Source organism: Camelus bactrianus, unplaced genomic scaffold, assembly GCF_048773025.1.
Source record: "Camelus bactrianus isolate YW-2024 breed Bactrian camel unplaced genomic scaffold, ASM4877302v1 HiC_scaffold_44, whole genome shotgun sequence".
Classification (NCBI taxonomy): domain Eukaryota; kingdom Metazoa; phylum Chordata; class Mammalia; order Artiodactyla; family Camelidae; genus Camelus; species Camelus bactrianus.
In genome coordinates this window covers 5,852,807-5,865,516 of record NW_027413960.1, presented here as the reverse complement: position 1 = coordinate 5,865,516, position 12,710 = coordinate 5,852,807, and the positions used below count along the sequence as shown (strand labels likewise).

At 39.2% G+C, this 12,710-nt stretch overlaps 1 protein-coding gene across 11 annotated transcripts in view; it reads right to left on the bottom strand.

Annotated features, from left to right (window-relative positions):
- Positions 1–294: 294 nt before the first annotated feature.
- The window catches only part of LOC141576908 (ankyrin repeat domain-containing protein 26-like), a 57,413-nt gene continuing 44,997 nt past the window's right edge, over positions 295–12,710 (bottom strand). For all 11 annotated transcript variants that reach the window (XM_074360284.1, XM_074360288.1, XM_074360285.1 and 8 more), the window contains 5 exons: positions 9,054–9,413; positions 8,268–8,473; positions 6,470–6,683; positions 1,755–1,800; positions 295–599 (listed from right to left, as the gene is read on the bottom strand). In XM_074360284.1, the coding sequence (XP_074216385.1) occupies positions 505–599; positions 1,755–1,800; positions 6,470–6,683; positions 8,268–8,473; positions 9,054–9,413 (921 nt within the window). In that variant the 3' untranslated portion in view covers positions 295–504. The remainder of the gene's footprint in view (positions 600–1,754; positions 1,801–6,469; positions 6,684–8,267; positions 8,474–9,053; positions 9,414–12,710) is intronic.

The following is a 12,710-nucleotide window of genomic DNA, read 5'->3' as shown; positions in this document are numbered from 1 at the left end:
TACAGAAAATCTGACAGCACTGTAACGATTGTGATCCATTAGAACACTGAAACAGCCACAGCAGATCCAAACGCTGTCCGTCTAAATCTTTAGGTTGACAGACAGTGATTAACACTGGAAAATTCAAAAAAGCTACCAATCAACACGGCTCAATAACAAGGACAAATCTGGTCGGTGGTTGGGTGCTGCATAAACAGCTGGCATCCGGGCTCAGTTTGAGTATATAATACTCCAAAGTGCTGAGTTTTATTCCCAAAATCTGCTTAAAAGTCAATGAGATGCAGAGAAACGTGGTTTAAAATACTACATCAGTTTTAATCATGCATATATAATACAAGAATATTTCCCTTTAATAAACATTGTCAGTATCTTACTTAGCGGGAAATAATTAAAATGTTAGGCAAACAGACCAGAGCAGGTAAATGTTTACTATTTCAGAGCAGGTAAATGTTTACTATTTATCTTGTAGATCAGATACTTTTCTTCAGAATTTCCACATATTCTTCACGTGCTTTCGAAACCAGATCTGGACTTGGACTTGACTCGTCCATCGAGCCTACGAGAGAGTCTGTAGGACTTAGATTCAAGTTCAATAGTAGCTGGAAAGAAAATGAAAGAATTAGATTTACTTAAAATACTTCATAGGTAACTAAATGTCAGTTTATTTTTTAAGAAAAGCTGAGACTCTTCTAAGTTTTAAGAAGAACGAAAAATACCTACATATGATTACAACACAAAATACAAGATTACTACTCTAGACTTTGCCCAGGGCTGCACGTTGAATTAACTGTTCCTGTGGCTAAGGATCAGAGCGCCTGGTTTTCTCACTCTTCATTCATTTACTCAGCAACCATGTGCTAAGGCACTGTGACAAGCACTGGAACCACAAGATGAAGATGACAGAGTCCACCCTGAAAGATCTTGTACCATAAACTGGAGAAACAGATGAACAGGCAGTTTCGGTACAGAGACATAAATGCCATGACAGGTATAAAAGAGGGCAGAGTTGGAACACTCAGAAGGGACGTCCAGGTTTGTGTCAATATTGTCCCCTTTGGTGGCCGTGATGTGTAAGCAGATACCTGAAGGAGGAGGAGAAAGTGTGGGAGGGAGAGGCAAGAAGCAAACACAAAGCAGAGGCAGGAAGGGCGCCCGCGGAGCTGGGCGCAGTCTGACCAGCCGCTGGAGCACAGGGGCAGAGCAGGGGAGGAAAGAGATATGGCTGAAGACTTTGGCAAGAGCCAAATCGATGTGGGTGTTTTTCTTCCAAGCTAAGGAATTTGGAATTTTTCCTGAGGGCAAAATGTTAACCAGTGACAAAGTGAATGACAGGAAATTAATTGTCATCCACCAGGGGACAGGTACATGAACTGTGATTGCTTGAGTCTGGGTTTTTTGCCTCAGTCACTACCAGAAACTCGAGAAGCTGACGACCTCCATGCTTTCTGAGAACAGGTCTGTGCACAGGTGACAGGCCCACGGGGACAGCAGGAGAGGAAGGGCACAGCCAGAAACAGAGAACACAGACTTCTTGAGATTTTTTTAAAGCTGTGGATCATGATGAATAAATGAGGAATAAGTACATTTATCATTATGAATGAGATTATGCTTTCACGTTTTTCATTAGCTATGGTGTAAGGAAAAACTTAACATAGTATCTGTTATTCAAACAACAGAATGAGGTGCCATTTACTGTTTACAGTGTATTTCAGAAATCAATGTCTAAATTTAATTCAGAAATGTTGGCAACATACCTTCTTTTAATTCTCTATCTATATTATTCTCCAACTTCTTCCGCATCTGAAATAAGTCAAATATTATTTTTAATGTTTAAGTTAAATAAGAAACACTATCATAGGAATGACAGCTAGCTTATGAAATGTGGCCTTTAAATAATACTTTCAGAGACTTGACCTAACTTGGGGATTGCTTAAATAGAAAAAATAATCACAGGAATAAAATAAAATAAATTCCTACTCACTTTGATTTTAGATAATAGAGAACATATACGTAAGGCTATTTAGATTCCCCTGATGGAAAGCACAGTAAACACTGCCCTGTCAGATACACATTATCTCAGAGGGTGATGCCTGATCTTATTAGCACAAAGAGTTTAAACAATTCATGTTCTACACTGAATGCATTACTTTGCATTTCTCAGAAAAACTGCCCTTTATAAAAGTTTAGTTTTTTTTAACGTTAATGGGTTTTTCCTTAAAATGAGCTTTTCCATTCCAGCACTTTTAGAAAATTAAAATTTTAAGGTCTGTTCTTGCTAATGATTTTAGCACAGAATAGTAGATACATAAAATGAAAAAAAGGGCTCTGTTATGATATCAAGTGAAAATTCTACTGGCAAACAAGTTCAGCAAATGCATTTTGCTCTCTGTATATGACTAAGATATTTCTATCAAAATCTGCTTGAAGAAAAGGAGGCTAGCGCCAGTTTTCAAAGTTGGTTCCTGATTCACAACTTCCTTGAGTTAAAAATAAGGAAAACAATACGTAATTCTTTAACTGTAACTTTGTTTCTGTTCTAGAAATTGGAGCCCACTATTTGAAACGACTTAATTAGTTATGTATTTAATTATGAAACATGTGGGGACATTTCAAACTACGTGTCCCCACCTACAGTGTTCTTTTAAAAATCTTTCTTATAAAAGTCACCCGGCTCACTAAACAGGGTCTAAACTAGTACACCAGACATAATAAACACTGTGGTGACAACAGTGACACGAGAGCCGAGGCCTTTGTAAATGTTAGGTGCAAAGACAAAATGTGGGGCTACCATTTGCCAGTAGTTTCAGAGACTGTTTTCCCTAACACTCTGACAAGAGCATTCTAGAGAGGCCTTCTGCCATCAACAACGTGACATCAGTGCCAGGCGGGTCCTGTGAAGTGAAAAACGCCTAACAGATGAAGGGAGAAGCCTTTACTGAAATAATTTCATATAACCGTTAATAAACACTATGCAAAATGTAGATCACATTTTTACATGAGTTGAATGTAAGATTACTACCTTTTCCTCTGCAAAGCTATTTTCCTAAATAGGTACTTCTGGGACCTTTATGTTTATTTCTAGGTGAGGACCCCCATGTCCCGATGGTGGAAGTGGTCTGAAGTCCAACATTAATAAGGACAAGGCACCTACAGTTTTAAACTTTTCCATTTAACAAAAACACAGAAAGATGAGAAAATTATACACAGAAAGACAATGTATCAGCAAGTTTTAATTCTAATGATTTTTAATTAGGAGGACTCTCATAACTGGCAGTTTGCAGACCATGTCCCACAGAAATGGTAGGTCCCACTGGGGACACTGCAGGATTGAGGTCAAAACTGAGGTCACAGGCTGGAAGATAATGCTGCCCTCTCTTTCCGAGATCAACTTGATAAAAAGACACTTGCCTCACACATATACACACAAGTTCATTTCTGAAGTGAATATATTTTCAGATTATTGATACTTTTTAAGTTAAAACTTGGTGTCATTCTTATTTTAAATGTTATAAAAATTAGTACAATTCCAGAAATGTAATAGAATCAAGTCATTTAACCACTCTGATTCATCATCCTGTTGTAAATAGGTTAATGTATGAAGGAAATGACACTTGTCAGTTTATAACTATTAAATACATGTATTTTGCTACAGAGAAAAGAAATGAAAATTTGTTGATCAAGGAGCTGAAAAATTAAGTACAGAGAAAAAAGTGAATGAAAGAAAATAACTGGAAGTTGAGTGATTGTCTTTCAAAAGATAACACACTTCCTCATTTGTCCATTCAGACAAAATGAAATGAGGGCAGGAGGGAGTCCACAGGGCAGAGAGCTGATAACAGAAACAAGGTTACTGAACTCTGCCTCTGCCTCATGAGAAATGAGCTTAACTACAGTGATAGTTTGATTCGAATTAAAATTCAGAGTGGACGTGCCCTGCCTTGGAAGCCTACTTTTAAAAGAAACGTGACCAGATTCTGCTGAGACACAGTGCTGTGTCATGTAAAAAGTTAAAGTCTTAGAATGTTAACCATTTTAGCTCTGGTGCACTGATATAGTCCCATTTAGAAAAAGGGCTGCTAAACTGAATGGACAATTGAGAAATTTAAAAGTTACTTAAATAAATCATTAGAAAATGTTTGAAAGTGTCAGTAATACACCAGAAGTCCAAAATCAATGAGTGTAAAATTTAGTCTTCCTATTTAAAATAGATTTGAAGGACATTTATTAACTATTGTGGCCATGCTTCATGTTAGGCACACCAACACTTAAAAACTCTTGAACATAAAAAAACCTCTAAAACAGAGAAATTTTGTGTTATAATATTGTCTGGAATCCATTTTTAAGTTTTCAATTCTCAGAAAAAAATTCTACGTGCAAGAAAATCTAACATTGATGTATCTGCTCAGGCTAATTTTAACCTTTTGTATTTTATAGTAATATAGATAAGACAACTGAGTAAAACTGTAAAATTGCTTCTGACATGTAGGACAAAACATCCCAGAAATAAACTAGAATGTGAAATCTGAGGGTAAAAAATTAGCAAAACAGATACGGGGTCCATCTGTTACCACTACAACGATGTCACGTGACAAGGCTGTACGTCAAGCAGCAGTAAGAGAGGCAATAAATCCAAGTGTTATGAACTGGAAAAAACTTGCTTCGACAACCAGCACGACTGAAATCAGACTTAGAGCAATACTGTGAAGTTAGAAGAAAATGCTGAGTAAGCTGGAACTTCACAGTAGGAACCGTCCAAAATGTTAAAATCTTGCACATAAAGGAGAATGTTAAATTCAATCCCAATGCCATTTTTAACATTTTGCTTTCTAGAACCATAGCTGAAAAGCTGTGCAAGTCTGTTGTTTTGTTAAGCCCCATGCAAAAACCCATCCCTTCATCATTTTAAACAGTATGTTCACACCTCTCATGGCATTACTTTATGTTTTCCCAGCAGAAATAATTACATCCCTAGCAATTCCACAAGGCATCTTCTTTCTCTAAGTCTGACTAAGAAACCTGTAAGCAGTAACTGTACAGTAACTCCTATGAGGCTCCCGGCAGTGCTGAGGGAGACGTGTCTCTGCACCTGGACAGAATGGGGCTTGTTAACCTCCCTGCTAAACCTAGCATGATTCGGCCCCACGGCCCCACAGAAGAACTACGTGTACCTTGGAACTACAACACTGAGTTTAAAATAAATCATTTTCCAGTGTATCTAGAAGTACTAAAAAATAGACACCTCTTTCCTCCAAAAACATCAAAGGAAACAACTGTCCTCAGGAGTCTTCTCCTGAATTGCTTTTGCACTCACACTCTTCCACCATCATCCTGTAAAGTGACCCACTGTCGATTTTTTGGTGACAACTAATGAAAACATTTCGAGTTTGCATCATGCTTAGCCACTGACAGAAGTGTTAGCCATGCATTTTTTTTTTAACACCATGCAGTCTGGTTTCATGACTCTGAAGCACTTAGACTCAATTTACCCACAACACTGTCTATGAAACCTGAGCTTTTTTCTTCTTCGATTTATTATGACATGAAGCCAAGTGAGAAGAAACAGGTTGATACCTCACTTAAAAAGGGCCCGTGCTACCTTTTCCTGCATCAAGAAGATCATGAAAACACCATCAAACCATAAACCAACACGCACCAATTTAAATGGGTATTTTAACAACAATGATACACAATGAAAACTGGTTGTAATTTAAAGACTCCCTATCATTGCCACCTCATTATTCCTAGTGAGGGCAAGACAGAGACGTAAGTGAACTTCATTTTAAAAATTTAAGTATTTCCTTTACTTGACTACATACTTAGAAATGTTCTACAATTCCTCAGTAAGACATTTTATAGCAATTAAAATAACAATGCTATAAGTAAAATAGCAATTAAGGATGTACTCTTACAGAAGAAAATGATAAGAATTTTAAACTTAAAAACAGGCCTTAATGTTTTTAGTGTTACAAGCTTATTGAATTCATAAAAAGAATACATCTTGGATTCCTTTAAATAAAAAACATCTGCATGTGGTTAAGTAGCTCAATGTCAATCATTTACTTATGCTTAGGGGTAGAAAAACTGGGGTGCAGCAAAACTTGAAAATGACTATGAACCAATGCCAAACCGAAATCAATCAGAAGCTAAGCCAAACATTGGAAAGTGGATCTCTAGTTATTTGGCAATAATACTTAATTTCTAGAGTTTAAAATGGAGCTTTTTAAGAAATTTAAAATTTATCAGTTTAGTTGCATTTATTGAATAAAGTTAATGACAGGTATCTCTTGAAAATTACAAGTCCAGGGACTTTAAAAAAAATTATAAAATTTGTATCCTTTATTAACACAATTAATTATGGCTTTTACTTAGTGTGCAGAAGTCAAATAAACAACTCAGAATTTCATCAAATTAAAAACAAGAATTGTATCAGAAATCTGAAAACCAAGGAAAAAAAGATAACATAACTAACCCTGAACAGATCGCTTATGCTAGTCGAAGGGTCTGAAAAATTCCTGAAGTTCCTTCTTCGAGTAAGACTCCTTTCGGTCTCTACGCTAGTACTAGAACTTTCATCAGAAGGCGGTCCGTCAACAGGCCGTGCGGGAACAGAGCTGAGGAGAGAACTCTTGTGCTGCTTCTCCAGCTGAAGCTCAGTGCTCACTGCTGCCAGCCTCTCATTAGCCCTGCGAGGATTGCAAAGCACAGATTTCATTCATTTCATTTTCTTCCTAAGTGATGTGTATTTTTAAAGTTGCTATAATAGTAAACAGATTGTCCCATTAAACTGAGTTTTGACACCAAAAAATACGACAGCGCAGACCTACTGTAAACAATTACAGTTTAAAACTGTCCTAAAGAAGGACGTATATGCCTGGGGGGCCCTTAACTAACGAGTACTTCAAAGTGGGGAGAGTCAGAGATGGAGACGCCCCCCCAGAGGATCCCCGCTGCCTTCTGCACTGGCTGCATCTAGACATGTTCACACTCAGGAAACCAATTTAGAAATAAAAACTAAACCATCCGTCAAAGCCATTTTCAAGCATTTGCTTTCACCCCCCTTATACACACATTTCACTCACTAACTGGGAGACATTAAGCATGCGGCACTGAGGAACAGTTTAGAGACACCACCTCTTGGGGGCACCAGGCGGCAGAGTCGATGGTGGGAAAGAACTACGACAGCACCAGGGGCAGTTTCAAGTGTCCCCCAATGTCCCAAAGCTCATTTTGTTACTTCGCTTTTACCAGAGGCCTACATCAGCACCTGTTTTCCATAACCAAAAAATACTCAAGTGGATTTTCACTTTTATGGAAAAAAAAGCAAAAAGCCAGAATAGCACTGGGTGTTTGTTTCAGCCCGAGCCATCAGAGGGGCAATGAGCACCCCGAGCAGCGAGAGAGGCCCCACTGAGCTCCTTCCCCAGAACCACACTCAGTATCCCGGCATCACGCCACCACGGCTTTGGACTGTGTCTGTGAGCGCCTGTGCTTTATGCATGTTTATTTTATGCATCCACCAGCAAGATGTGTCCTAAGGTAACTGCCTCTTTGCTTTACACCGACAACTTTCATAGAAACACTCTACTTTTGGATAGCACGGAGACCTGTAGCTTATACTGTTATTCAGGCACCGGAGGATGGACCTACCCTTTCTGTCTTCCACACACCCTCTCGGGCAGGCCACCATATTCTTTTTAGCCACTTTGTGAACCACTATACTGCCCTTCACCCCGATGTTAATTTCCCTGTTTCCCAAGCATGCCTTGACGTAGCGGAGACAAACTTAGAAGGATACAGTACTTCATCTCGATGCCCACGAGTGGTGACACCAAGTATCACAATCAAGTAAATTTACCAAACACCAGAATGGGGCCCCTTGGGTTTAAGTTGTACTCTTCCAAAACACAAGTTAATTTTAAACTCATTAACACTTCTATTTATGGGAATTCCAGCTAGAAATTTTGTGATAATATGGCTGTCTAAATTACAAAGTTTGCAAAACCCCTAGCTTAAAGACTAGATCAGGATAAATATATGCAAATATAAAAAATAAAGTCATGTAAAAGCAACAAAAGGCAGCGAGATGCAAACTGCCCTGGACTGACATTTTAAAGGGGAGTTCATTTACTAACACCATTTCCCAAAATGACACTATCTAGTCAGCTCTCACTTGCTACTCACTTCATGAACTTGGCTCAATAAAAATTATGCCTTAGAGGCAAGTTAATGAGCTAAATTGTTTTCTATAATTCTACGTTTTAACTTACAAGTTTAGTTGGCTTGCCAATGACATTCCATTTTCTAGCTCTTCCAGGTACAGCTGCCTGTATTTTTCCAATTCTTTTTCATTACAATCAAACTGAAAAGTTTTACTTTTCAGTTCAGTTTCCAGACCTTTAACTCTGTGTTCCATTTGACTTACTGAAGCACGTTTATACTCTCTTAACAAGTTTTCTTGAGATGCTGCTTGGGCCTACAGCAAATTAAAAGGATACAATTTTAAAAATACTTATAACCTAAGTAATTACAGTACATTTTTTCCCTTTAGTTTTGAGTCAGTGATTCAGAGAGCAACTTTTAAATGTGAAAAAAAGCTGAACTTTAAAATACTTATCATCAATGTCAAGTGAATTAAATCTGAATTACGAAATTAAAGTTGAATCACTCTTACATTAGTACTCATGTAATGTGATAGTTCAAAGAATAATAGGATCAATTTAAAATTTTAACAGTTGAACAATACAACCTAACAGTAATCCCAGAGTGTGGTACAGTATTTGAGTCACAATATATTCTTTTCCTCCTAGTCGTCTTCATTTACACGAATTGGTCTTAAAAGTGATTCTCTAGTGAGAGATGTTCTGAAAGATCAATTTAGTGATAGTAATGATGGAAACTGAATTATTTAAAGGGAGTAACAAATGCGGACTTCCTTCCAGAAATCTACAAAACAAAACGCTATATGGGAAGTAGAGGAAACACATAAAATCTACACATCTGAACTGTAATTCACAGCGAAGTGAATTACAGCACGTTACAGATCAATGCTTCACCTGTAAGAACTGGCTGATTTCTTCCAATCTTTCTGCAATATCCTGTCTTGCTTGCTTTTCAGTCTCCTGTTTGTACCGCATGACTTGACTGAGTTCTTTCAGTTTTTCTACTACATCCCGTCTTGCTCGCTCCTCAGTCTCCCGTTTGTACTGCTCCACTGGACTGTGTTCCACTGCGTTGATTTCTAGGTGATGCCTGAGGTGCACTACTTCTTCTTCCAACTGCTTTTTCTCCTCCAGTGTGTCAGATTTCTTTTGCAATTCTTTCATAAATAACTCCTTTAGAAAACGTTGAGTTTCTGCACTCAGATGGAGAAGTACTGAAGATGTAGATTCCACTTTTGCTGGAAGATCAGCATTCTGCATGAAGAACATAAAACTGTTTGGTAATGAGGTTAGCAGACTAAGAACAGCCTAACTCTAAACCAGCATCAAAGGTTGAAATAAATTCAGTTACAATAAAATGGTATCTGCCTTGTGGAATGGAGAAACTCAAATTACTCAGAAAGTCAAGAAAAAAGCTCAAACCACCAAGAGTCACAAAACAATACTGTTTACTGTCATCATCTTTGTTATACACTTGTACTTGAATTTACACTCTTATTTTTCTGTAATCAGTTCATGTCTTTCCTACATAAAATGACTACAAGGCACCTCTTAGTAGAAAGTCTCTTACCTCTTCCTCCCCCAAGTCTTAACTCTCCATGACTTTTAAAGTTTTAGGGAGATCACATTGAGTTACTTAGGGCTGAATTAATAAATGCCTCCCAAAACAAGACTTTGAAAAAAAGACTGCAATTAATACATCTTACAAATATGGGTTCTAATGCCATAAGCCTTTCTCTGAACCACAAATATTGTATGCTTATTTGAATTGCATTCCAAGGAGCAATGAGTGATTCACAGAGTTAAGGAGAAACCCATCTCCTAATGTAGTGGTTTTAAGGTGATCCATACATTTTTCTAAAGAAAAAAGCCTTAATTCTTGTAATCCTTTGTGGCTCTCCACAAAACAAGAGAACATACTCAACAAAGACAAACAGAAATACTTGCTGGATTTTCAGTGACACTGACTTGGAAGAACTACTTTCCTTCAGATAGAAGGATTATTTGGTAAGACAAGGCAGGCAGAGATGGTGGTTGTAAAACAACTACAAATTCCTTGACACTTCCCCTGTGAAATTCCCTCCCCTGAAGTATGTACTGGCCTCAGTCAACTGGTTTCTAGGGGACAGAATGTGGGGGCACTGCTGTGTGATTTCTAAGGCTAAATGGCTTCTGACTTTCACTCTGTAGGGATGCTCACCCTTAGAACCCAGCCACCACGTTGTGAAGCCCAGGCCACCTACTGAGTCTTTGTACATGCAGCTGTCCCAGCTGATGACCCCAGGCAATGTCCTTAACCAAAGCCAGCTCCAACTTCCAGATATGAGCATGAACAAGCCTTTAGATTATTCTAGTGCCCGCTTGATGCCAAGTGGAGAAGAAATGAGCTGGCTCCACTGAGCATTGTCTAAATACAGATTTGTGAACCAAGCAGATGCTGTTTTGAGTCACCAGGTTTTGAGGCAGTTTATTATATAAATTATTAGCAATAAATAACTGGCACAGATATTAAAAATGGGGCACAGCCATTAAAAAGGAACCCAAAATGTGGGGATGCCTTTGCACCTGGAGGTAGGTGAAACCTGAACAGATGTAGAGAAGAGTAAGAGTGAAAATCCAAAGTGTCCCCGAGACTGTTAGTGGAAGCCTGAGGGCTCTTGAAGGGCTGAGAGTGACGGCTTCTAGGCCAGGGAAGAAAATGACACTGAAACTGGAGGAAACGGGACTCTTGCTACCGAACAGCTGAAAGTAAAATTGATGAGAGAGATAAGCTAAAACAAACAAACAAAAAGATTATTAAATAGAAAGGAGCCAGGACTCACAGGGTTCAAATATCTGTATCCCATTTAAAGCATCCCCACATGCCCAATTGTCACATAATGGGTAAGCAGAGAAATGGCTTCCAGGCTAAGATCAAATCTAGGGTGCTGCCAGGAAAACAGTCTAAAGACGAAGCCAAGATTCTGTTAAGACCTTGGAAAGATTTAAGGTGCCGCCTCAAATTCCTTTAAAGATCTTAAAAGCATACGAATTTCAAAGGCATGGTCCCACAACAGCTTCACAGGAAGCCCAAGGTGAAGAGTTTATCTCAAGAAGACGTGAGAGTAGCTTTTCCAATGGCATGAACCCAATAAAATTCACAGGAAACTCAAAGTTTTAAAGAGAACTGTGGTAGCAAAAACACTGCTTGCTAGCTTGGACTGAAAGAGACAAAGATAGTGCAAAACGGGAAGAGGCCTTTGGGTTTTTCTTGGAAGGTCTACAAGTAGGAAGCTGGCTTGAGAGAACTACTCAGCTGCAAACAGAGGTCACTGCTCATGAAAGGGACAGAACAAAGAGCTCAGAGAGGGCAGCAAAGGAGAACCCCTCCCAGGGTTAGGACTAAGTCCTAATCAAAGAGCCAGCAGCACCAGGCTGCATTTCAGAACTGCTACAGACCAGTGTGCCTCCCATCTTCCATCTGTGAGTGAGGGAGTCCTTAGCAGTTTAGCAGAATGTTGGGTGTGTGGTGGCGAATATCCCGTGTCTCCTTATCCTCAAGCCTCAGCACTGAGAGGAGTGTACCCAAGGGGCTGCACTCCAGAAACCACGCCCAGGAACCTCAGCCCCACCTGGACCTGATGAAGATGGGGAAGTAAGACCCTGGACTGGAGCCTGAGCCTACCACCACTGCGACCGAGACCTGCTCAGGGACTGAGTGGGGATAAGTGGATTTCTCATATGGAAGCAGTAAGAAAACATTGTGGCTAGTAAGTAGATTATGCTGGTTTTTGAATGTCTCCATAAACTTTCAAAGTTAATTCCATAATAAAGGTAGAATATGGGCCAACCTTAAGTGCCCTGCAGGGCAGGTTTGAAAAGGCAGTTCAGCTTCTGCCTCACTCTTAACCCTGGAACCCAGTCTCAGGTGGGCAAGCTCAGGCCACAGAGACAGCTTAGGTATTCCAGGGGAGGTGGTCCACCTGCCCGCCCCACCAAAGCCACAGCCCACTGCCAGCATCAACCATCAGACATCAATGGATGAATCTTCAAGTGATTCCAGACACCCGCCTTCGAGCTGCCCCACCTGAAGCTGAGAGGAATAGAGGCCAGCTGTCTTCACCACACTTTTCCTAAGTGTAGGTTGTGAACAAAATAAGTGCTTATTTAAGCCACTGAACTTTGGGGAGTTTGTTAGGCAAAAACAGATAAACAGAAAAGTGGATGAATAAAACAGTAAGTAATGTAACTTGAATATAGTAGAAATTGGTCTCCTATAAAGTGGAAAGTAACAAACGTTGAGATTCACTTATTAATGGCAAAGTGCTGATGAGAAGCAGATAAAGAAAGACCTCAGAACTAGTGAGAAGGAAGGTACTTCGGAGTTCCCTCCAATTACAGTTTCTTACAAATTGGCATCTATTTCACAATTTCCCCTCAACTTTGAGGGTAAGGAAGACTGGTAAGCAAGGAGACATAGGATTTGAAGTCTAGTAACTGAAAAACTAGAAACAGTCAGTTTACTAAAATCAGCCTTTTTACCTCATTTCAATTAACTGAACTTCTAAGAGA